Source organism: Tinamus guttatus, unplaced genomic scaffold (assembly GCF_059628265.1).
Source record: "Tinamus guttatus ecotype Peru unplaced genomic scaffold, ASM5962826v1 Tinamus_guttatus_pri_ptg000269l, whole genome shotgun sequence".
Classification (NCBI taxonomy): Eukaryota; Metazoa; Chordata; class Aves; order Tinamiformes; family Tinamidae; genus Tinamus; species Tinamus guttatus.
This window is the reverse complement of record NW_028288803.1, coordinates 259,839-286,971: the sequence shown is the minus strand read 5'-3', so window position 1 is coordinate 286,971 and position 27,133 is coordinate 259,839. Positions and strand designations below refer to the sequence as shown.

The following is a 27,133-nucleotide window of genomic DNA, read 5'->3' as shown; positions in this document are numbered from 1 at the left end:
GGAGCTCCCTGTGCGCCGCGCGGTCCATGGGAGGAGCTCGCCGGCGCCCTGTGGAAAGCGCCGCCGCGGCTCGCTGGGCTTGAGAGCAGCGGCGGCGGTCGCGGGCCGGGCCGGCCCGGAGGGAGGCAGGCAGGAAGGATGTCACTGCTGCGCAGGGCGCTGCGGGTCTCCAATCGCTCCATGCTCGCCTTCATCTTCTTCTTCTCCTTCTCCTCGTCCTGCCTCTACTTCATCTATGTGGCCCCTGGGATCGGTGAGTCGGGAGCCGCCCCCTTGGCGGGGGGGCAGAGGGGCGGTGGACGCGCGGCCCAACGGTCCCAACCACCCTAACGGCCCCGCCCGGGCGCGGCGGCCTCGACGTCCTCCAGTCTGTCTTGGCGGGCTGATGCGCGGGGAGCGAGCTCTGCTGCTCGCCCCTCTCCTTCCCCTGTCTCACCTCCCCGCCGAGGGAGCTGCGGCGGCTGAGAGCCCCCAGCGAGGCGCGTGGCGGGGGTGCCTCGTGTTCGCCTCGTGCCTGGACCCTGCCAGCGCTCTAGAAGGTTCAGCTGCCCAACGCTGCCAGGTAGGTGAGTGAAGTCTGGTTTCCCAGCCCGGAAAAGTGAGGCCGAAAGAAAAAAAAAAATCAATAAACACCCACTTGTCACTTTGTCGTGTTATAAATTAATGTCTGAAACTAGAAAGGAGCTCTGGAGTTACTCACTGGAATGTACCTTTCAAAGCATTAGTGATTGCTTTAGTAGTAAAACACATGCAAACGTAATTCAAGAATCAGTTTGAATTGTTGTCATTTCCTCCTGCCAGTAGGATTTCCCCCACAGGTTTTACAGTTAGCTAACTTGCACTTCCCTAAGTAGCACTTCAGTGGGGGAAGAAATGGTTTGTAGAGGAAATGTTAAGTAGAATGACTGTACAAGTCTGGGTCAGACTGAAAAAAAAATGTGCTGTTTTCCAAGTTTGCTCTTCGGTTGTTGTTTCTGGGGAAACATGAGGTGGTTTCTCATAGATGGTGCTTTCAGCGCTTGGTTAATGTTACCTTTGGAATAAGGCAAGAAGTATTCTTCTGTATGGTGCTGTGATATTTCCCTGTTTCATGTTTTCGGCTAGGCTATGCGTTTTCTTTTTTTTCCAGGGAATGTCGATACTCCTTACTGGTGAGAGCTTTCCCAGATACCTGTAAAGCTGTCTCAACGTACTTCTTCGGTGTTTAAAACTCTTCTCTACAGTGATTGCTAGAAAATGTCCACACTGATTAGGCAGATGAATCTCTGTGGTAACTACTTCACGCACGACGTTGTCTTCTTGCTGTTTTACATCCTCTTGCTCATATTCTTTTACCTGGCTTATAAAACCTTCCAGGGAAGGTGCAGTGACTTCTCCTGCATTTACATACAGTGCTTTTATATGATACCGATGTGCCAATCAACAACTGTTACAGTTCACATAAATATAAAAATGACCAGGGAATATATCATGGATTAGAATTATTGAATTTATTGCCTGATAATGTTTTCCCACTGCAGGGGATGTAGTTTAGTCTTTTTTAAAATAAGTCCATTTGGACAATTAAGCTCTGTGAAGCACTCATGTAGTATAATAGACTTTAATAAAAGCAGTTGGTGTGTGATTTAGGAAGCAAACTGCATTTTCCACATTTTTAATAAGTAAGCAAGACTGTTAACATCTTGCATAATATATAGAGCTAAAGTACTACTTCAGCACCGTTTGAAAGTGTCTTCTTCGTTTGATTTTGTCTCTTAGAAATATACTCACTAATGTATTTTTGAGGCTTGTTCATTAGCCTGTTTAGGAGCATATGACTTCTTTCCTGACTTCATCTTGCTACTAAACTATTGGTTTTTGGCTATCTCCCCATTTTCTTATGAAAAATGATGTACCAGTGAAAAGAAATCAGCAGTATGCACCAGTAGGTTATTTCACATAGGTTGTATTCACTTAAGCTGATTCCTTATATTGGACATATACTGCACTTAACATTTTCAAGCCCTAGTCTTATGATACAAAAGTCTTCAGCAATTGTATCTGTTTGTAAGATTGCAGCTCTTTCCAGCCACTGTTTTGAAGTGTGCTACCCAGACTCTGTATGTAGTTGTGCTGTGCACACATCCAGCTTAAATAAAACAAAACCTGGTAATACTGGGGATTGTTCTGTTACTTCCCAGATGCAGTTCAAAGTGCTACCATGCTGTGCTGGTGTTACTGGGAGAGAAAATATAGCAAGGGAACTAGGAAAATCTTCTGCTGGAAATTTAAACCTGTCAACTTGTTCTACCTTCACCTCCCTCCCCACACTTTTTTTTTTTTTTTTTGGTAGTCAAAGAAGTTCAAACACAGAAGTAGATAGATCTACGGCTCATTAGAGAAGAAAACTGTGTTCCCAGTTTTCATGTATGTTTTTCAATTGGATGGATGTTTGGAAGCAAATTTGGAAGGATAGCATAGAAAGATAAAAGATTTTCTAATGTTTTAAACAATTAAAAATCTCTTTTACATGTGATCATCCCATGCAAACATTTAAGTCTCATCTCTTTTATGGAAAGGAATAATAGATGACACTTCCCCAAAACACCACTTCATAGAATCATAGAATGTTTAGGGTTGGAAGGGACCTCTAGAGATCATCTAGTCCAACCCCGCTGCACACGCAGGGTGACGTAAAGCACGGGGCACAGGACTGCGTCTGAGTGGGTTTTAAAGATCTCCAGAGAATGAGACTCCACAACCTCTCTGGGCAGCCTGTTCCAGTGCTCTGTCACCCTCACTGTTAAAAAAATTTTCCTTAAGTTCCTGTGGAACTTTTGGTGCTTCAGTTTGTGGCCATTACCTCTAGTTCTGTCAGTGGCCACCACTGAAAAGAGTCCAGCACCATCCTCTTCACTCCCTCCCTTGAGGTACTTATATATACTGATTAGATCCCCTCTCAGCCTTCTCTTCTCCAGGCTGAACAGGCCCAGCTCCCTCAGCCTCTCCCCATAGGGCAGATGTTCCAGGCCCCTGATCATCCTTGTGGCCCTGCACTGGACTCTCTCCAGCAGCTCCACATCCCTCTTGTACTGTGGAGCCCAGAACTGGACACAATACTCCAGATGCAGCCTCACCAGGGCGGAGTAGAGGGGCAGGATCAGCTCCCTCGACCTGCTGGAGACGTTCTTCTTAATGCACCCCAGGATCCCATTGGCCTTCTTGGCCACGAGGTCACACTGCTGCCTCATGGTCAACTTGTCATCCACCATGACACGCAGGTCCCTCTCTGCAGAGCTGCTCTCCAGAAGGTCGGTCCCCAGCCTGTACTGGTGTCTGGGGTTATTCCTCCCCAGGTGCAGAACCTTGCACTTGGCCTTGTTGAACTGCATGAGGTTTTTCACCTCCCAGTTGTCCAGTCTGTCCAGGTCCCTCTGTATGGTAGCGCAGCCCTCTGGGGTATCAGCTACTCCTCCCAGTTTTGTGTCATCAGCAAACTTGCTGAGGGAGCACTTATTTGACAATGCTTCATTTGGTGCTCTTTCTCTGATAAGAGAAGTGTGAAGAGATGTGAACTGCATGTGCTGTTTTTGAAGTAATAGATGTAGATGGCCTGCCATCAGAAACTGTATTGGAATTGCAGATATCTATGTATGCTGTAGTTAAGAGACTTAAAGAAGCTAATTGAGAACATGAATCTTTGGCACCAATCGATTCTTTCTCGGTATGGTACTAATAAAGGGACTTGAGTAGTCACTGTCTAATGCTGACTGTTTTTCAAAACAAATACTTAGCTTCATAGAATCATAGAATGCTTAAGGTTGGAAGGGACCTCTGGAGGTTATCTAGTCCAACCCCCTGCACACACAGGGTCACCTAGAGCATGTGGCACAGGACTGTGTCCAAGCGGGTTTTTAAGATCTTCCAGAGAAGGAGACTCCACAACCTTTCTTGGCAACCTGTTCCAGTGCTCTGTCACCCTCGATGTTAAGAAATTTTTCCTTAAGTTCCTGTGGAAGTTTTGATGCTTTCATTTCTGTCCATTTCCTCTAGTAGCTTCAAGTTTATATAATCAAAAGGAACCCAAGATGAGAAGACTTGAGCAAAGTAGCATGGCCATAGTGACCAAAAGACAGCATACGGAAATTGTTCTTATTTTACTGCAAAAGAGCTGGGTATTGTGTGAGAATTTTTTTCTGACTTTGCTTTTCCTCTATTCTGTCAGCATCACAGCTGAAATCACATTGGATGATGTGTCTTAGGCACAGCAGATAGTCTTAGAAACCTGTCTCCTAGTCATCGGAGTTGTTCCTGACTCCACCAGGGAACATTTACCAGGCTGGCTACAAGAGCACCTTGGAGTTCTCAGTATTGTAATCACCTGCAGTCTAATTGGGCCATCCTGGACATGACAGCCCTACAAGAATATTACAAGAATATTACAAGAAAAACCAGGGAAGATGCAGTCTGCTTTTAAAAATCAATAACCAGAAATCCCAAAGAATGGAATGAATCTGAGGAGAAGAACAGCTACTGTACTATTTTCCCTCTTACTTCTTTGCCTCTTAAAAAAACCTTTTACCTTTCCCGTGACAACCAAGGGGCTGGCTTCTGGTTAAGCTGGGATTTTTCTTGAGAATAGAGGGTATAAAATATTTTAGAGGATACAGAGCATTCCAACACTGATGAGGGTTGCTTTGTAAATAACTGAGAGCTTAGTGAGATTTTGATGCATTGGTTTCAGATCACAAGTCGGTAAATTTAGTATTCTTCCATTTAAAATAAATTTTTTTCTTGAAATAACTCTTTCTTATGTATATGTGTGTGTGTGTGTGTGTGTGTATTTATATATATACACACAAGTAATGGGAGATGGGGAAGGACTTGAACAGAAATGGAGGAAAGAGTGAAAATTCTATCACCAAGATAAAAGGTGATGACTCTGTCCAGATGCTGTGTGTCCAGATGCTAAGCCCATAAATATGATAACAGCCTTTGTGCTAATACTCTCTGTTCCTGGCAATGTGACAGATCATTGATATTTCTAAAGATCTTCTGTTTCATCACAGAATAATTTAAATTGATAGGGACCTCTGAAAGCCATCTGATCCAACTCTTGCTGAAAGATTAGATTGCTTAGGGCCATGTCCAGTTGAGTTTTTTTTTTTACTGTCTCCAAGAATGGAGATTTTGCAGTATGTCTGGTCAACTGTTACATGACCGTGAGATTTTTTTTTTCTTTTTTCTAGTATGCATTTGGAATTTCCCATTTTGTGCCTTGTGTGCATTCCCTTGTGTCTTCACTGTGTATCTCCAAAATGGGTCCAGATTCATCATCTCTATACACTCCACTGCATAGCCAAAGACCGCAAAAAAGGTCTCCTCTCCATCTAAGCTTAAGACTGAGCAAGTCAGTTTCTTTCAGTATGAATAAATTATTGCAATTCAATTCATGCTTGTCTTTCACTTTCACCAACAGATAAACTTTGACTAGGCTTGCATATTTCTTTCTGAATTATTTGCTTCTGTCTCCGTCTGATAGATACTTTTCCTAAACCCTTACGTATGCTTAGTTATTAGCTATACTATCTATAGTTTGTACATGTAATGTATACATATGTATGTCATTCTTAGTTATAATCCTACCTGCATAGGATTTAATGGAATACTCATTCTGTGGTCCTGCTCGTAGTCAGGAAGGAGCATCTTTTCTATCCTCAGTAGTTAGTCCTGTTTTGTGATCTGTCCTTTGCCCTCGCTTTGGGATGTGTGTGTGTGTTTTGTTGTTTTTTTTTTGTTTTTCTTTTTCCTCCATTTAGTTTATGATATTACTTGCAATAGTTGATTTACAGATACTGTGAGTACATGCAAGATTTAGATCATGCATCTTGCTTTAAAATATTGCTAGAGAAAGGATTTTTTTTTTCCGTATATGGAAACTTGATTAACAAGATTACCTCTTTACTTTTATTGGCTCTGATAAGCAGTGAACTGACACTTAATCAGTACCTAACCCTTGCAGTCTTCAAAAGGACTTAACCATTAGGAGTGTTCTTTGGTGGTAGTGAGTCTACAGATGTTGTGTGGAGTGTTGAAAAAAAACCCCATTGCTAATAGAATAATTTTGAAAACCACTCCTGTATTTAATATGGGTTGGTTTACCTGCACTATATTAGTGATTGCTTAGTTCTTATATTTAATTTTGATGAGTGATTTGTATCTTTCTAATATATTTTCTGCTTATGGAGGCATATATATGCAGATTCAAATGCAGTCTCACCATATCCATGAAATATTTAGTTTTTTTGGTTATTAGTAGTGCAAAATTAGTATTAAATATTCAAGAATAAGACATAAAGTCAGAGATTTCAACACAAAATTTCTTACTTCTTTTGTGTATGCTTTGATAACTTCTGTCTACAACAAATATGTAAGTGTTGAATACATCTGTGTTTTTAACTATGTTCCCTGAGAATAGGAACTAATTTACAGCAGTCTTGCATTACTTTGGTTGACCCCTCTCATTGCAAAGTTGTTTAATGAGTCTGTTTTGCAGAGTAAAGATTTTATCCTGTAGTTATGAAAGATATTTGTAATTAGTAAATGAAAGGTGATGTTTTAGAAGACCTTTTCACATGTGCTTATCTACTATATAGTTTTGACTCTCTGTAGATATTTGATCTGAACACTTTCTTAATGTTCAATTAGTTTTACATGTGTGAACTCTGCCAGTAGTATATTTATAACTTTTGTGTTGCTGAGAATAATATGGTATAACCTTGAGATGAGAAGAGATCCATGTGGGACTTGTTCTAAAAAAGTCCACATGAGATGATTTCCCCCTTGCAATTACTAGTTGTCATCTTTCTGTTAACCAGTTAGTTAACCATGTCAGTTTTAATGCAATATGTTGATAGAATTGCTTTGCAGGCGTCTTATGAAAACAGGCATTGAATAGCAGATATGTATTTTGGAGGAGTGATTTGGCAAAACTTATTTTTTGATAACATTGTTTTTATTACACTTAATTTTGCAGTGCCCTCAGATTCTCTACTAAGCATCTTTTACATTAGCTTTTTATTATTTTTTTTTCCTAACATCAGTGTCTAATGCTCCCAGGTTATAACTTTCTCACTTTTTAAATATGATGCTAACCTTTTTTTGCTAATTGCTTTGGAAAAGTTGTGTTTTCTTTTTGTGCTTCCTTTTTTTTTTCCCCCCTTTTTTTTTTTTGCCGTAGTATTTGCCTTTCTATTCTGAAAGATGATTTTCTTAAATCAAATTTGTACTTGCCAAGCCTGTTTATCTTCTTTGGTATTTGAATGTTCATCGTCATCTTTGGTATCTGCATATTTTCCACAACCCAGTTTTAGTTTGTAATCTCATTAATTTAACACTTTTGTCATTAATTAGTTAAAATAATCTCAATCTGGTCTTCCTCTTTATGCTCATCAGCGTGCTAGTCATTGATCCAGTTTGTAATGTACTGTATCATTTCAAAAAATCTATTATATACTTTGTCTTGATGGCTTCTAAGTGAATAGCATGCTGTTTTGACTTTGTTTTTGATTATGTGCATATACAGCATGATATATTCCAAAGTTTCTCTGTAAAAATGATTTGTACTCTTCTGTAAAGATGAGGAATTATAAATTAATCAAGTGTTGCAAAAAATCTTTATTCTTTATATAGTCATGGAATTATCTTGAATATCTAATGGAGAGTGATCTGAGAACTGGATTAAAGCTGGATTTTTGCTTTAATAAAATTGTAAATAGTCTTCAGGTGAATAACAGTGTGCTAACTGCTATAAACGGCTACAAGACTTTTTCAAATATATTTTAAGAATGAATGCACTTTCTTCTCACTGTCTTGCTTTCAGGGCATCACAGAAAGCTATTAAAGCTATAGAAGCGGGAGACAAAAGTGATCCACCTGGTATTTTTAACAGTGTCCTCTGAAATACAGGATGATCCCTTTAATGCTCTAATGTGCTTTGTCATAATGAGTTTTAATAATACTTAAATACAGGACTTTTGATCCATAACGTGTGGCTGTGTTTCCATAACTGCTTATGTAGAATTGGATCAGTTACCATTAAAGGGATGAGCTGATATTCACTCTGTATCTGGATTTGGAGCATTCAGTACAGTATTTCTTTCAAGGTGTCCTAATGGGTGTTTGATATATTGCTCTGAACTTCCCATTCTTTTACCTTATGCACTGTGTAACTGTCTGATGTCTACATGTTTCTTGAATCAAGGGTGTGAATCTTTTTGCCCTCATTCCTTATTTACATGACATGTGAACTGTCATTTTTTGTACATCTTTGCTGGAAAAAGCATGGCAGTAAACCAAATTTATTTTTAGGACAAATCTAGGGTCTTTAATTTTTGCCTGATGCTATTAGCTTCTGAAGTAATTCAATGACAGCTCAAGCATCTGCTGCTCCTCTGTAAGTCTTGGTGCTGCCTATTGCTTTCTTAACAGTTGCTTGATTTCCTGCTATATGCTGCAGTGTGTTTATGAAAATATGAGCATGAACAAGAAAAGCCTGGGATATTTTGACATACAATTTTCCATACAATGGAAACATGTTTCCATACAATAGAAACATATAATTTTATGCAAAATACTTGACTCTGATTGCTGTGCCATGATACAATGTGATGATACAAAAATAATGATTTATCATTTTGTTTGTCTCTGTACCTCTGTTTTCTGCGGTTTACCCACATCTTTGATAATATAGTTTCATGTGCCAGGCAGATATGTCCTTATACTGTTGCTATTTTATAGACATGTTGACCTCATGTATGGAATCAGAAACCTCTGCAGCATCGATAAATGTGTGTCAGGAGGATGTTGATGCCAGGAGCTCTCTAATATAAAGTACAATTTCTTAAATATCTGTAATTTTCGTAATTGCTGTTGCATTACTCTCAGGTAGCCAGGATAAAATATGTAAAGAGACAGTGCACAGAGGAAAGATGTAGTGTTGTATCTAGGTATTTGGCTAGAGATGGATGGTAGTTTGGCAAGCAAACCAACCAGGCAGACATGTGTTGTGATGGGAAATACTTCAAGGATATCTTATTGCAAAAATGGTGAGGCTAGATCTTCCTGTTGGCAAGAACAGCTCTTGAATGTTTAGCCCAAAGTGACAGCAGACTTTCATGAAGTTTGAGGTTCTGATTATCTTTTCATGACACCTGCTTTTTTAGAGAAATACCTTTTCTAGCTTTGTCTTTCATAAAGGCCTGCTGTTCTCATTCTTTTCTTCTTTACAAGAAGTAAATTGCCCTTCAACAAAGTCAAGATGCACATGCTCTTGCAGAAAATCTGTTGTATCAGGAAAGATTCTCCTGAGAGATGAGGACAGCAGTGTGATCCCCTTGAGTTTCTTGTCTACTTTTGTCAAGATCTTAGTCTCATTTGTATGCTGTATCAAGTTCCTAAGACTACTATCATAATGTGTTTAGAGTAGTTTTTCATGTTAATTACACCGACTACTGGAATAAATCTTCCCTCTCAACCATGCTGGGGACAGTGCTGGGACAGCAGCCTCACTGACTGCTAAGTTTCCATAATGATTGACTGAGTAAGTTTAATAGGTAACACCTGGCTGTTTATCAGATTTACTCTTTGCAGTCAGTGTGGTTTGGTAGCAACTAGAAAAATTCCCAAGACATGAACACGTAAAGACGTGAACATGTAAATAGATGAAAAATAAATAAGCTTACTTGTTAAGAAAGATGCTGTCCTTTTTAAGAAGTTTGAAGATATGGTTTTGCTGTGTTTATGATGCAAAGGGAGCAAGAATAAAATGATGCAGTGTTTTATGGGCTGTCTGATTCAGGTCTAAGCAGAGAGCCTTGGAGATGCAAATTATCAAATCTAACTTATATCTGAAAGAGCTCCTAATTTTGCCATAATATAGTACATTTGCATGGTAGTCACATCTCCATGCAGTTTATGATCTGGTCATGGGTACCTGAAAATAATTGTTATAAAAATTATAATCTGCTTTTCATTGTCTAGAAATTAATTGTCTTGTCTATTATAGAAGTTTATATCTAGCTTCCAGGATTATTTTTTCCCAGTTGTCTAAGCAATCTTTTATTAATGAATAATTTCCTTGTTGCAACAAAAAAAGAAGTTATATCTTAATAGTAATTGATACAGATTTGGACATAATCCAGTTCAAGTTAAATCAGTGTAAAATATAAACTTTGGTATATCCTAAAGTATTCGGATTAATGCTGTGTTTATCTAAACCTTTCTGCAGTCTTAAAAACAGAAATGACTTTGACTTTTGCTGCCTAGTTAAAAGGAGAAGAAGACCTATAGCCTTTCAGAATACATCTCCAGCGTGAAGGGTTCTGACATCAGTGCTCACTAAACTGGTTTAAAAAAATAGTCTTGCAATAGGGAGATGTTCAGGAAAAGAGCTGTGCAATAATATGTGAGGGGAAAAAAGAAAATTAGATAGCTAATCAAGAAATATTAAGTTTTGAAAAAAAAAAGATTTTTTTATTATTTAGGAAAATTCCATCCTGTTTAAAAGGCCACTTATTTTTACTTTCATGAAAACTTTGAATTTTAAAATTATTTGTTTAATGGTAAAGAATTGTTTTTGGAGTAACAGATCTATTTACTTTTATGTTGACTCCTGAAGGAGAAGGTTTTTTGAGTAAATATGACCAATATTTAATCAGTAAATATATGACCAATAATTTTACAGATTTTTCCTAAAACAGTCAATACAACTACCCTAAAAACACAGAATTTGAATAGAAGAGTACCAATGTAAGAAAATAATTAAAACACTGAGGTACTGCTTGATAGTGAATTGGGTTAAAATGTTGTGTTTGTGCAAGTTTTCTGTGAGGAGCATTAAGTGATCTCTGCTTCAGAGTTGTGTTAGAGCCTGGGAAGAACCATTCTTTTTTGATTGTCTGCTTCCATTATATCATTAGCTGAAGCCTCAAGCTTAAGGCTGAGAACTCTTTTTTTTTCGAATGACATGAGATTTTGAGACAGTTTGAGGATCTTGGCATCTAAGTAACTCTTATGCACATTTAAAATCTCATTAGTGAAAACTGCTAGTCTTGCTGGCCAAGAGTTGGCAGCTGTGCAGTCTGAATAAATATGATGCATTCTGAGTAAAGCAGTCTTTAAGAGCAAGCAGAACTCTCCATCTGTTCTTAAAAAAAAAAAAAAAAAAAGAAGAAAGAAAGAAAAGAAAAGAAAAGGCGGGGGGAAGCAGAATTTACAAATATACAAATATTACTACTTAAAAGATATGTTGGTATATGGATCTCTTTGGGTATCAGTAGTATTGTTTGATAATGTGGAGTAATTGGTAATCATAGTTTCCTCTAGAAATGCCTCTGTCCTTAGTGCTACTCTTCTGTGCTGTTCTCTGAGAACACATGAACTGATACAAAGGTATTTGTGTCACGCCATTGATGCTGGGATATCCGATAAAGATTATAGAAGTGGAGTTTTTAGTTTGTAAGATAAATTTTCATAATTTCTTAGTCTGTTTAGGACAGCTATTGTTTTTATGGCGTGTTTGGTTTGTGCATCTACTGTCTTATTAGAGTATTTTCGTTTCGTTACCAGTCACAGGGAGACAAATGCCTCTCAGATAAATGGGTGCTTGACATATGTGAAATCATAGAATCATAGAATACGTAAGGTTGGAAGGGACCTGTAGAGGTCATCTAGTCCAACCCCCCTGCACACACAGGGTCACCTAGAGCATGTGGCACAGGACTACATCCAAGCAGGTCTTCAAAATCTCCAGAGAAGGAGATTCCACAACCTGTCTGGGCAACCTCTTCCAGTGCTCTGTCACCCTCACTGTTAAGAAATTTTTCCTTAAGTTCATGCGGAACTTTTGGTGCTTCAGTTTGTGGCCATTACCTCTAGTTCTGTCAGTGGCCACCACTGAAAAGAGGCCAGCACCATCCTCCTCACTGCCTCCCTTGAGGTGTTTGTATACACTGATTAGATCCCCTCTCAGCCTTCTCTTCTCCAGGCTGAACAGGCCCAGCTCTTTCAGTCTTTCCTCATAGGGCAGATGTTCCAGGCCCCGATCATCCTTGTAGCCCTGCACTGGACTCTCTCCAGCAGCTCCACATCCCTCTTGTACTGTGGAGCCCAGAACTGGACACAATACTCCAGATGCAGCCTCACCAGGGCTGAGTAGAGGGACAGGATCACCTCCCTTGACCTGTTGGAGACGCTCTTCTTAATGCACCCCAGGATCCCATTGGCCTTCTTGGCCACGAGAGCACACTGCTGCCTCATGGTCAACTTGTCATCCACCATGACACTCAGGTTCCTCTCTGCAGGGCTGCTCTCCAGAAGGTCAGTCCCCAGCCTATACTGGTGTCTGGGTTTATTCCTCCCCAGGTGCAGAACCTTGCACTTGTCTTTGTTGAATTTCATAAGATTTCTCACCTCCCAGTTGTCCAGTCTGTCCAGATCCCTTTGGATGGCAGCAGAACCCTCTGGGGTATCGGCTACTTCTCCCAGTTTGGTATCATCAGCAAACTTGCTGAGGGAGCACTCTGTCCCTTCATCCAGGTCATTGATGAATAAATTGAAGAGGACTGGACCAAGGACTGACCCCTGGGACACACTGCTAACCACAGGCCTCCAAAGACAGATGATACCTTTGGTCCTTTCTACAACTTTGGGGAAAAAAAAAAAGACTTCTGCAAAGGCTTTTTGTCCTTTTATATTATTAAGTCTTGTGATTCCCAAATAGGCATTTACTTCCTCAAATATACTTCTTTTTCCTTTCCCCTCCCCCCCCTCTTTTTTTTGTTCTTTTGTTTGTTTTGTTTTTATAGTGCAGGGCTGAGATACAGGAATACTTGGTGCTGTAGCCATTAGTATGTTTCTCGATTACTCAATGTGTTGATTTTCTTCCCCTTGATGTCTATAATAAATATTTTGCATATAATTATCAAGCATTAATACTTTAACGTTGCCAGTGATTTGTGGTAATTGCATAATGAAATGGCTTCTGGGAGTGAATGAATAGCAGTGCATGTTGACTGACAATTGTATGCTTCTTAATAAGTTAGCAGAAGGGACAATACTTTGACTCTAAAATGGTTACACATCTTTGCTTTATGCACAAGTTGTGTACCTAAATGCAATATATGAGAGATGGGTGGATTTGTGTCTACATGTGAAAACCTATTTGTTGGTAAGTTGAATGAAGTTAATTACTTAGTTACTTTGCACACAGTAGAGAGAAATTTAAACATGTTATATAAAACATACATATTGCTTTTTTTTTTTTTTTGGTATAGACCTGTGGCTATGAATCCATTTGTTTCTTTTGTTTTTAATATCTGTCGATGAAAAATTTTATTCTTCATGGATATTAATCTAGGAAGAATATGAAGTTCAGTAGCCATGAATTCAGACATAATAATAAATATTGAACACATTATAAATAAATATGAAATTGATTTATAATATTTCATTTCAATTCAAACTTTGTTTTTTGTTTTATCAGCAAATACATATCTCTTTATGGTGCAAGCTCGTGGTATAATGTTGAGAGAAAATGTAAAAACAATAGGAAATATGATCAGATTATACACTAACAAAAATACTACACTGAATGGCACAGGTAAGAATATTTCTTATTTTATTTTTAAAACAGCTTTTTGAAAGAAAATCTTAAAAGCATAGTCTGATTATGAAGATCCAGACTCAAGTCCTAGTTTTCTGTAACTGAACTGAGGACAAAATATTTACTGTTTCTCAGTTCATTTTGGAACATTATTAGAAACATAAATTTGTCATAGCTGTAACAAAGATATCTGAATTTAAATTACTGTTATTTTCATGTTGTATTTCTCTAGCTATGTTGATGGGAATTTGTTATTTTAAAAGTTTAGGCCTGCATGATGCTAGCCAAAATCAGTGGATACCTTAAGGTTTTATAAAAAAAAACACTTTTTCTTTTTAAGATTATCCTGAAGGGAACAATTCTAGTGACTATCTTGCTCAAACGAGAATGTATCTTCCAGAAAACTTCACTTACTCTCCTTACCAGGCTTGTCCAGAAAAGTTGCCTTACATGAGTAAGTTTTAAACAGACCTTAATGTTTATCTAGTAAACAATGAAAATGTGATTACTTTATATGAAATATAGTTGTAGACCATGCAGATATTTCGCACAAAATAATGAGTAAATTAAATATGAGAATGGACAATAGTGTTTAGCAGAATTCTATAACTTTTGTGTTATTACCTCGACTTCTTTGCTAATATCTCCTGATTCTTTAAAGTTTATTCTATTTTTTATTTTATTTTATTTTTTTACAAGTTAGATGATACTAAGTGCTTTTAATAATATATGGGATACAGTACCTGTGTAAAAGGTACCTGTTTTAAATTGCGTGTTTTGAGGAAAAGTTAACCATTTCTTTTGGAAATATTTTGCTAATACAAAGATTGGTGAGACAGAAACTGTAATACAAAACAAGCTGAACAAGATGATGTGGTGAAGGGAGAATTTACGGTGGTAAGAGCGTTCTAAAGCTCTCTAGTACTTTCATAAAAAGTGAAAAGTTGTGGATTTCAAGAGAAGGTAAAGTAAAGTTTTCAAACTTAGATTCTTCATTATCCTAAACTATGAAAATTTGATTATGTAACTCTAATTCTTCTGCAATCCTTTGTCAGAAATCTAAATTTTAAATTCTTTTCTCTGAAAATACTTACCTTTTGAGGAGTTTCATGCTGAATTATGGAATTAAGTACTTTGGCACACTTTTGCTGCATTTTTTAAAAGCAGTAGTATCACAGCTTTCCTAAGTAGCAGTATCCCAGTGAAAGAGGAACATAGATTACGTGCGGAAAAATCTCGCTGTCAAGAACTGAATGTCCAAAAAGGAGACAGAGGAGTCCTAAAACTTTATTCAAATAAAGGGAAGAGTCCACCAGGCATATCCCTGTGGGGTCTCTCAAATTGCTGGAGGACGCAGCCCTCCTTTTATCCTAATTTCCTGACCAAGGGACGCCCTCTCCTTTTCCCATTGGCCAAGGTACTCAGAAATTACAGCCTTCCTGGCCCGCCTTATACCAAACTCCTGTCTCCTGCCATCTGCTCTCACCTAAGGTCACCTGAATCTTTTGTCCCCCTTGCTGAAGAATGTGGGAGAATTCCCTTATTTGTAAAGGCCCCCAACCCTTGGCAGATATTCTTTTGACCCACCCAGTCATGACTCCGCTCAGTCTCCTCCCTCGCTTTGTCCTGCTCTTCAGCCAGACTGTGGGGGATCCCCTTATTGGTGAATGCACAGACTTGAGCACTCCACTCAGTTAAAAGCAGGTCACTAAAGAAGTTGTCACTAAAGTTGAGATAAAATGAGTTTCTTCATGTAATTAAGTGATCTTAGCCTGATTTAATTAAGTGGCTAAAAGACACCCACTGTGACTTTTCCACCTTCAGTTTCTGTAGACTACAGTCTACCCTTGTTTCAAAAAAAAAAAAATAAAAAAAGAGAGAAAAAAATGCTCTTAAGAACTATGAAACTTCATGTAAATTCCCCTATTCTGCAAGCTTGTCATTTTTCTGCCTTTCCCAATAATGAAACTCAGGTTTTGGCAAAACCCTGGACATTTGCTCCTCTTAAGCTTCTAGAGAAAACAAGTCAGGAATACCAGGAGATGTTAGGTGACTGTGAAGAAAATGGCTCCTGGTGGTGTCCCCTGCCACTCCACCCACCCCATCTGCCTTTTTGGGGGAGATTTTTATGTTTAAGCTTTATAAAATTGCAGTTACATGAATAAATCAATGTTTCTATTAGGGATGCAGCATTGACATGTGAGTTCATCTACTCTTTTTCAAGACTTTTTTTTTCCTTCTCTGTGAGGAATTTTATTATGTTGTCTTGAGTTGCTGTAGGCTGCAAGGGGATGAATAAGTAAAACATTTTTTGTATCCTGTATTTGTAAGAAATCGTAACTTGTGTCAGTAATACATGAAATAGCGTTCTTGCAGATATTCTACACTCAGACTTCATATTATATTTTCAAGGATATTTTCAAGAAAAGTTCTAATAGCAGCATTAGCATACATCTCAAAGTTAATTAGTTACATTGAAATGTCTCATTAGGTGTCAGAATGTTCCAGCTAGAGAAGGAAAATCAATAACTCCCTGTAAATAAGTGCAAATGTGTTGCCAGAAATGATTGTTAATTAGTATCTGGCAGCATGTTTTATGTTAAAATGTTCATTTTTAGATGTCATATTTAAAACCAAACGTTACTGCCTTATTTACTTCCCTATATGGGAAAAAAACTTGGAATAATTTCTAAAGATATTTGGAACACCTTTCAGAACTCTTACTTTGTTTTTTTAAGGCAAATACCTGACTTAAATTTGGGACTGTCCTTTGATATAAGCTAATATTCTAATAATGATTTAATATATTTATTCAAATCCATATCATAACAAATTATGTTGCCAACAGCCAAGCATGTCACCAAATTGGTAACCCTTTTTTTCTTAAAACAAACAAAAAAAAATTTGCAAGTTTGATCAATAACTAAAGAGTTTGGTAGATGCAAAGATTTAAGAGCTCGGTAGATACAGAAAGTAAACTTTTTTTTTTTTTTTTTTTTTTTAGCACTGATGAGGTAGAAATCATTTCTGTATCACAGCATATGAAGAATGCTTTCCAATTGTATTTTGCTTTATTGTATCATATCAGTAATAGTATATTAATTGACATTGTTATCTAGCTTTACATAATGATATTAATTCATTGAGGTAGCACTGATAATAAGCAAAAAAAAAAAAAAAAAAAACTTTCCAGAGAAGTAAGTTTTGCTAATGTACCATCAAATAGTTTATTTCTACTTTGACTACTCTTTTACTCTTTTTTTTCCCCTTTCTCTCCCTTGCAAGGTGGTCTTCTTGTCTTTCTTAATTAGATTTCTTAATTATATTGTTTCTAAAACTGTTGCCATTCTTGATTTTTATATTGTAGACTTTTTCTAACTTGACTTCCTTTCAAAAAACCTGTTAGCATTAGGGAAACAAAGCTAATAATCACTTTCTAGTGTATTCCAGATTGATATTTGCCATTTGGTTTTTATTGTCTTTCAGACTGCTTTCTGTTTCTCTGCTTCCTCAGCTGCTGCTGCTTTTTTTTTCCTTAATCTATTTTTAAGTGCAACATGCTAGATGTGAATGGAAGAATGAACTACTAAGCCATTGCAGACCCAGCTTGAGATGCCTTTTCCTGCCTCTCTCAAGCTGGCAGTGAAATTTCACTGATTTTAAAAGCTTCTTCAATGAGTTCTATGTCTTCTTGTTGATTCTTATATACATGCCATATTTTTTGCTGTGTTATATGATAGAATGTTGTGCTGATGTGTCAAAAACTTAATGATAAAGCACAGCTGAATCACCTTTATCTTTATTTTTCTATTAGATTCTATAAATTGACTAGAAGACTTTTTGTTTACTTTTCCGTCTTTTGATGGTTTAAAGTGATTTTGTGATTTTTTTTTTCATATGTCTTTATGCTATATACTGCTTTTTTTTTTTGTACACCTTTGTTTCTGTATTTTATGTGATTTCTTTTTCATTTTTGGGTTGTTAAAGAGTTTCAAATAGAACTAGTCATCATCAGCTATGCTTCTTTTTAACTCTGTGTAGGATTAGCTTGTTCTGGAATATTTTTATACAGTCTTTTTTGGGAACTGCCAGTTTTCTTTCTCCTTCTAAGAAAACGTGGGTTGTTTAAAACTGCTTATAGAATATCTTTCCCTTATTCTGTTGTTCTTGATCCTGTTCAAAATTACCTTCTATATTTATATTGACAATAAGTTCTACCTTTTGAATCAGATCCAAACCTAAAATGACTCTTGCAATATCTTTTGCTTTCTTCTGAAACCAGGCATTATTCTACCAAAGTTTAGGTGTTTCTATAAGGTCCTAAATTTAAGTCAGTTCAGAAAGTTATTCTCTTGGACTCAAGGGTGCAGGCGAGAAAAGGGTGTCTTTAAAATTTCAACTCTCGCCAACAGACTTCTTAAGTATAAGATTTTTTATGAAATCTGTCAAATAGTTATTGCACGATTTTTATTTGATTTTTATGCTTGTAGTTGCTGAAGGGCAATTTGAGCTTTTGCTTATTGGGTATTAGACTGCTCTTTTCTCTGAATTTTCATGATTCTCTCTGTTTTTGCTTTTTAGGTTAGACTATATTATAAATCTTTTTTTTTTTTTTTTCCTAGTTTGGAAGTCTATGTATGTGCATAACCTCAGTGATATACAGCTCTTTTTATCAACTATTTTGAAATATTTTCTCATAATAAACTGCTATTCTTTTTTCTTTTTCTTTTTTTTTTACCCATATTATAGTCTATACTCACTATCTTGATGATTTTTTTTCTCTTATCAGAAAGCATCTGCATATCTTTTTGCCGTTGGGCTAATTAGTGATATTTCTCAAATCCAATTACTTGCTATATACTGGTCTGGTGCAGACATTGATGAATTAATAGGTGAAGGTTGTTAATGAACAATGTTTAGCTATTTAATATTATAATTGAGGAAGTTGGTCGATCATAGTGATGATGCACCACCTTTTGTGTCAAGGTGCAGGCAGGAAGAATTTAATTATCAATTCAGTAGCTCAGATTGTGTAAAGTTGTAATGAATTATTCTTAAAGAGTAACTTCCACTCTTCTGGAAGAGGTACAGAGTTCAAATCATCTTGAAATAAGTGTTTTGCTTACAGGATTTATATGGGGCCATGCTAACATTCATTCTATAAAACCTAAATATATACCTATGATATAACTTACAGATTTAGATCTGTTGTCTTAATTGAAATGAATAAATACAGCATATCTTTCTGTATTTAGGAGGCCTTATCAATGTGAATATGAGTGAAATTAGTTTTGATGAAATACAGGAAGTGTTTTCAAAAGATTTAGACATTAAGCCGGGAGGACACTGGAAACCGAAAGACTGTAAGCCACGATGGAAGGTGAGATAACTTTTTTTTTTTTTTTTCCCTTATAGGTATACAAGAGTAGTTGACAGTTGCAAGCACTCAAACCTTTATTACTATATGTTTTATATATATACCCCACACTATAGTTTATGTTGCTTGTGCTCAAGAAATGATTAAAGTGTTAAGAAAAACTTAAACTAGAATGCTGTGAATTTTTAGAAGTTCATGAACTTTGTTCTTTTATCATGTGGATACAAAGTTCTGTCCTATTTGTATGTTGATTAAAGTGTTCTTGGAAAAAAATGAGCAGACAAACAAAATTTTATTTAATTTTCATTTAAAAATTATCCCTTTTAATTGCTTGAGTTGAATTCTAAACTCCTTTCCTAGTGGGAATAAAAATGCTGTGAAATATTAAGCCAATTTGAATATAAAGTTGAAAAGCCTATGTAAGCTGCAGAAGACCTAATCTGTATTGAAATATTAAAATTTTAAAATGTTAATATAATACTTAAACATATTCAACATTTTGAAGGTGGCAATCCTCATTCCTTTTCGGAATCGCCACGAGCATCTTCCAATCTTTTTCCGACATCTGATACCTATGTTGCAGAAGCAGCGTCTGGAATTTGCCTTCTATGTTGTTGAACAGGTAACAGCGTTTACTTGAAATGTGACTCTTCAAGGTTCCTTAGTAAAGGGGTCTTGACATTATCATCAAGATTTGGATGAATCCAAAATTTATCAAATTGTTCCCCTGCTGTTCTAATCCACTGAATGAAAAAGAAAAAATCAGCTCTATTCCCTAGATTAATCTATAGCTGGAAACATACTGCCTTTCTTTGAATGCAAGCTGGTGCAGTCTATTGTCTTTGCAGGTTTATCACGGTAAAAAGCATTAGGTTTTGTGTGATAACATTGAAATGATCATTGCAGAAGGCCATTTTACAATACACACTTAAATCCAGTCAAAGGCATAGCTTTAATATACATAGTATTTGGTTTAAAAAGTGAAAGGTAAAGAAAATGTCCATGATACAAAGTTGCTCACTAGTATTTTGGCTAGGAATTTCTTCAGAAACAAAGAGCAACTGATAAGGAGGGGGAAAAAAAACATGTTTTTTTAAAACACTTTAGTAAAATAAAGATTCTCAGAGTGTTAGTTTAAGGACATTTACTGTCTGTACAAAGTAGGTAGGAATTAGTGATCTTGTCCTGGGCTTATGCAATATTTTCATGTGACCAAAATGAAAAAAAAAAATAGAGAAGAGAGTCTACTAATTTTATTTAAAAAAATGTACTGTATAATGCATTTGTTATATCAAAATCTATTGTCAATCCTATGTTTTTTTCTGAGCTTAGAGAAAACTTAATTATTCCAAATAAAAATGTGAATATTTAACTTGTATTAGAAATAAAGTTTGAGTAAAATTGTAAAGATCTCTAGGAACCGGAAATATGTTCTACTGTGATGTTAGCTATAAGTATGTAATTGAGTTATAAGTATTGGTACAGCATCTGAAATTCTTAATAGACTCACAAGAATTGAAACAATGTTTCATATTTAATATGTATCAACATTTCTTTAACTGTTAATGACATGCTGTATTGATCAAGGTGACCATATTTTGATACTTTAGAGTTACTAGTGCTGCAAGTTACAAGTGTTCTTATGTTTGAGAGCAGACCTTATAAACTTTATAAATCAGAAGGTGCAGATGATGTCGGTGCTAACGAGCTTTGCCCTGGTTAGAGGAATAACAGGCATTTTTTCAGCGCTTTTTATGTGATGGATGATATAATCCTTGTATTATTGGGGTAGTTTCTCTTTGTTCTAGGTTCTTAAAAGTTCTTTGTTTTGTGTTTGAAGACAGGTACACAACCTTTTAATCGTGCAATGCTCTTTAATGTTGGCTTCAAAGAGGCTATGAAGGATGTTGTTTGGGACTGCGTGATATTTCATGATGTGGATCACTTGCCTGAAAATGACCGAAATTATTATGGATGTGGAGAAATGCCACGTCATTTTGCAGCAAAGCTGGACAAGTACATGTATATGTAAGCAATAGTCTTTTTTCATATTGTTTTTTAAAGACCCAGAAACAGTTTTAAGATGTATGTGAAAACTGTGATAATATCTACAGGAGATGAAACCAATAATACAACCTGCTACCATAATCTTTATGTGAATGAATAGCTGATCATACAGGAGGAACAGTTACACTTAGTGACTATATTTAGACATTGCTAACTTAAAGATATTAAATAGTTCCACTGTTTTAACTTGATGACCCACTATTTGTAGCAGTGAGGTTGATCTCAACAAATTGTCTATGTCAGGAGGGGAAAAATGTTTTATTAGAAAGCTTTTCTGCTTATGTAAGCCTTTTCTGTTAACAAAGTTAGCAAATAATAAGAAAACAAACAACATTTGTAGCAAAATATAGTGGGAAATGTTTCTTCCTTAATTTTCTCACAAGTGTACAATTTATTTATAATTTGTTTTTTTCTAAGCAGAGGATTTCTCTATTGATTAGACCATTTCATATCTTGTATTTGATGAATGTAGTTGGTCCTGCAGTCTCATTTATCTTCTATCATTAATGATATTTTGGTTGCTTTTTTAACACTTTGTGGCTACCAGCTCAGCAGTCTTTTCAAATCACTTCAGATCATGCTGCAGTTCGTTCCTTTCTGCATGTGGGTATTTGCTGTCCTGAATATGTATTTAAGTTGATCAATTTTAATACTGGCAGATCAAAAAGTGTGTACTAGAGGTGTGACTGTGTATTTAGTCTTTAGGTTGTCAGTCACCTAGCAGTGAAAACTTAACAGATTTTTTGTATATGTTTCTATATACACATATATGAGCATAAGCATTTAAAATCTATAAACACTCATGTGGATGCATGCACAGATTTTAGTGAACCCTCTGTTCTCTCAGAGATCACAGGTGACATGGCTATGCCAGTGGCCATCTATTTTTGTTCACCCTCCTTCCCCCCACGCCTCTGCACACACATTCTGGAGCTGCTCTGTCCTCTAGTGTCCACAGCGGCTGCTGTGGCCTAAGCCACAACTTACACTTTCCGCATATAGGCCTAACGCTTTGTGGGTTGCAGGATTGGAGGCATGAAAATTGCATTTGGTTACTTTTATTTGATGAAACCGCAAGTTGTTTTTTCCTTATTATTATTTTTCTCCCCCAAAACAGAATCCATTAAAACAACTATGGCAGCTTCTGGAGAAAGAATAAATGTGGTCTATTAACTAACTACTTCTCTAAATGACCAAGGTGGAATTAAACGTTAACCATCTTAGCTGTCCAACTGCTTACACCGATTAATAAATACTTATCAATAAGAAATATATATACGGGCAGAAAACTTTTGTATTTCTTCATTGAAAAATGAACATCTAAAAGTCAAAAAACTCCACTTTTTAAAAATAATACATATTTTACTACTATTGAGCATGTATTATGTATTATACATTTTCATTTTCCATAGTTCTGTGGGACATGAATTACTAGATTTTTTTTATTATTATTCAATTTGATAAAGAAAACTTTTTTGCTCTATTAATGTTAAAATGTAAAAACTTGATGGCTTCACTTTTCATTTAGGTTTAAAGCAATCATCTTAAGTATGTGGTAGACTTCTGTTTCATGCGATTATACTGACTTGAGCTACTTCCAAATATTACCTTTTCACAGAATCACAGAATGGCTAAGGTTGGAAGGGATCTCTAGAGATCATCCAGTCCAACCCCCCTGCTCCAGCAGGGACGCCTAGAGCACGTGGCACAGGGTGGCATCCAGGTGTGCTTTGGAGATCTCCAGAGAAGGAGACTCCACAATCTCTCTGGGCAGCCTGTTCCAGGGCTTTTGATACAAATCAAAACAGTACTACAAACATTTTGTCTAGTTTCATTATGTTTTTGCTAATGCCAGTGATCTATGAAACAGCTTTCCTTTTGGATACATTCAGCATCTGTTCCTGCCCTTAATTTGAGGGTTTTGTTGTTGTTGTTATTTTGTTCAAAAGGATCTTTAAAAGAGAGCTTTACTTATCTAGGTTTGGTTAATAATAAATAAAATGTACCTATCATTTTCAGTCTTCCTTACAACGAGTTCTTCGGCGGTGTAAGTGGACTGACAGTAGAACAATTCAAAAAGATCAATGGGTTTCCAAATGCCTTTTGGGGATGGGGTGGAGAAGATGATGATCTTTGGAACAGGTAAGTGTTCTGCGCATATGTCTTTCTCACTGTTCTATGATATCCACCACTTGATGGTGATAGATTTTGGTTTCTTGTTTGTTTTGCTTTAAATTAATAAATTCCAACATTTTAAAAAGTTCCGTTAAAAATATCAGAACATACTGTTTCAAAGACGTGCTTTCCTCTTTTCCTGTGGACAATTAGCAGGCTTTTTAAAGAAAGGTCTTATAGTAATATTAAGCATATTTAGGCTCATTGTTTCTTTTCCTCTATGTACTTTTGATTTTTTGGTTGTGCTGCTACTATAATTATGAAATACAATCTCACAGATTGTACAGTAAACAATAATGTTCATATTTTAGGAGCTGTGTCCAATACATTATTCTGTGATTATACTGACAATCACAAATTGGGCAATAAAGGCCACTGTATAGAATGTTAGTAACTGCATACAGTAAAACAAAAACAACAAAAAAAAAACAAAACAAACAAAAAAAAACCTTTTGGCCTGTTAAAACTAGATGCCCAGGTCATATTCGTTATATGTATATATGTAACTCACAAAGGCATCTAGTTTTAGCAATAAATACACGTACATATATACATATATATAGACACACCTATTTTTTTTAAAGGATAGGTCATGCAAGGATAAGTATTAAAAGCATGCTACTTTCAAATTTTCTCATACTATTGTGCTGTAAGATTAAATCTAGAAACACTAAATATAAAGTGATTAATGCAGTGTACGTTGGTTAGGCCAGCTTTATCAGTCCTGGGGATGGGAGTCTGTTTTTCTTTGACAAAAAGAATCGAGGAACAACGCTCTTTGCTTTATCCAAACAGGAATTTTATTATGAAGAGAATGTTAGTTAATGCAAACAAACAGCTTTTAAAGATTTGATGCGTATTTTTTTACTTTTGCTTTAACTTTTAAAAACTTGTAAAAATATCTTTTCAATATTCTGTATGCACATGTTTTTATTTCATGCTGTAGGGTTCACTATGCTGGATACAATGTAACAAGACCTGAAGGAGACTTAGGAAAGTACAAATCCATACCTCACCATCACAGGGGTGAAGTCCAGTTTTTAGGACGGTAAGAGTAACAGAATAGTATTCAATATTAGATCTAGTAGTATAAGGATTTTTGTCTTGCATAAATCTTCTAGACATATAAATAAGGAGTCTCTACTTGTCAGTACTACCTCCTTAGTGCAAAACTCATAATTTTCTTAAAACTTAATGTTTTTGGCTGTGTGGATATTGCTTTATTTAACCATTTGAGAGAGAGAGCCTGAGTCTCTGCGCCAGAAGATGCTGTTGCTCTATACCCTCTGAAGCAGAATATTACCCTGTGTTTGGGCATTAGTGTTGAAAGGGCTTGCCTAGTTTGTATATTTAGATGTTCTTCAAAAGGAAGCAGTAAACCCTAGGTGAAAAGAGACTTTAAAGCTCAAGGATTGGTTTCTTCCATCATAGTTCTTTCATTTCTTAGAAACGGGTCCTATTTACATTCACCTGACACTTTTATTTCTGAATTCCTCTCCTTTGTGCAAAGATGCAAAACAGTCGAAGTGGCAGCCCTAAAGTAGAATAGCTGCCAGAATATACTAGTTGAAATGCACCCAAAAGCTGAAAACATGCAACACAGGGTAAAAACTTCATGGTGGGTTTTCAAGATCATTAGAAATACTGCTTGTGTTATCAGTGGTTGTCTCTTTCTTTTTTTTTCCTAAGAACCTCTTTATTTAAAAATTATGAATAGAAAATGACACAAATCATGTAAACTATACATAAGTAAACATAAGAAACTAAAGTGTACATATCGGTAATCTGAGGGCGTAAGATTTTATTTTCGAAAACATCTAAATTCAAGGTGTAGGCATCTTAAGGTTAAAATTAACAGATTTAGACATCTAAATGTATAGGGTATGCATAGTGAAGCCACCTAAATTTTCTTTGACCTCTGTAGTCATGTATTAAAAAGAATGTGAAGAAATTGAGTATCCTTTAAAAATTATTTTCATTTGCAATCCCAAAAATATGTACACTATTTATCTTCTGTCCTTTAGTCATAAATTGTGCGTGTGAATATAAAATGTGAGAATCCGGCATGCTTAAAAAAATCTCTTGCAAAAAGTAACTGACTTTTAAAGCTCATGTAGGAAACTTGTTAATTTTTAAGTAGATGCATTCAGTATTTAAACGTATAGTATTTGACAATGAAATGACTGTTACAGTGTCATGCATAACATCAATTAAGCTGTTTCTTCCAAATCTTTTTCATGTTTTCTCCTCCAATTCCCTCTACAGATACAAACTACTGAGGTATTCTAGAGAACGTCAATACATTGATGGATTGAACAATTTAATATATACTCCTAAAATACTTGTCAGTAGGCTATATAAAAACATAACTGTAAATCTCATACCAGAACTTGCTCCTGTTAGGGATTATTAATGGAAATGAAATGACAAACTATGCCACTGGAGTAAACATTAGTACTGGAAGCTACAAATAGACACTACAGACACTATTAAAAAATAGCAGGTTAGAATTGGTGACTCTTGATCCTTCGATGATTCATATTTGGGATGGGAAATAAAGTGATGTAGTGCATGTACCGTTTGTCTGAAAGGAAAGCCAGCAGCTACCACTCAGATGTTTACAGCATGAAACTACTCAAGCCTTCCTTCTGTGTGTTCTCTGTCTTAACCACTCAATTAACTGATCTGCAGAAACAGACCTGTAGCTTGTCTGGAAGTTCTTCCAGGAATTTTTTTTTATACTTCTCCCTCTCTCCTTCCCCTCCCCATATTTAAATGAATGCTTTTGGTCCTTTTTAAACTGTGTTTTGTAAATATGTGATGTAAATTAATGTGTGTACATTGCTCTTATATTGCTCAATATTTTATGCTGCAGTATATATTTGAGTGTGTTTTTGTTTGAATTATATAGGAATGTTTTTATTAGCATGAAAGAACAAATGTAAGTGTGCTTAAAAGAGGTTATACCTTATGTGGAATGAAGGAAATACTAATTGTTGGCCAGCTATGACTGTAAACTATTATACTAGTTTTGAGCTTTAGGCCTCCCGCATATCTATGTAAAAGAATCAATTTCATCTATGAACTTCCAAGAAAGAAAGCTTTTTATTTATTGCCAGCAAAATCCTATGATTCGCTGCCTGCCATCTAAATCTTATTTATATGCATATTGCATGTGTATTATGGAAAATCCTGTGGTGGTTGTGTATAATGATCTACAGGAACTCTGTTTCCACGTGTGCCACTGGTGTCCATGTCAGGGATTTTAATGCCTAAAATGTGTCTGGGTGTGTACCGTATTTTGGTATTGTTCTCTCTCTCTCTCTCTCTCTCTCTCTCTCTCTGTCTCTTTCTCTCTCTCTCTCTCTCTCTCTCTCTCTTCCTTGTAAACAGCACTTTTATTCCTGCAAAATCAGAAGCGCCAAAAATATATCTTCACTGGAAGAATATTCAAGTCATGCTATTAATAAAACATAATCCTAATGCTTGCAGTGTGGAATTTTCAGAAACATACAGTGTTGGTCAAACTGTTAAACTGATTAGGACAGCATAAGTGGAATTGAAATTAGGCCAGTCCCAAGTGCATCTTAAAATTCCACCTGTAATATATTTAATACAGTTTTTAAGGGCCCATTTTAGTGGAGTGCTGAATACTTCTATGATGCACTAAGTATCCTCAAGTCAATGACTTTCGATGAGATTGAGGTTGCATAGACCTACTAAGAATAGGTCCTGCCTGTTTCTCTATTTTAGTGGTGTTTGATACATTTAAATGTATGAGCAGTTAGACTCTCTCCTTGGCTTAGAGCAAAAACCTTTGTTTGCTTGTAATGTTATGCTACCTAAAATTCCCAAGCGTTATCTTTTCCTAA

The 27,133-nt window shown here is 36.2% G+C and overlaps 1 protein-coding gene across 1 annotated transcript; it reads left to right on the top strand.

Moving 5' to 3' along the window:
- Positions 1–37: 37 nt before the first annotated feature.
- Positions 38–26,521, top strand: B4GALT6 (beta-1,4-galactosyltransferase 6). The gene is made up of 9 exons (XM_010214050.2): positions 38–253; positions 13,523–13,639; positions 13,983–14,096; positions 18,898–19,022; positions 19,525–19,641; positions 20,860–21,047; positions 23,106–23,228; positions 24,208–24,309; positions 25,527–26,521. The coding sequence occupies exons 1-9, from the start codon at positions 139–141 to the stop codon at positions 25,672–25,674; spliced, it is 1,149 nt and encodes a 382-aa protein (XP_010212352.2). The 5' UTR covers positions 38–138; the 3' UTR covers positions 25,675–26,521.
- Positions 26,522–27,133: the final 612 nt, after the last annotated feature.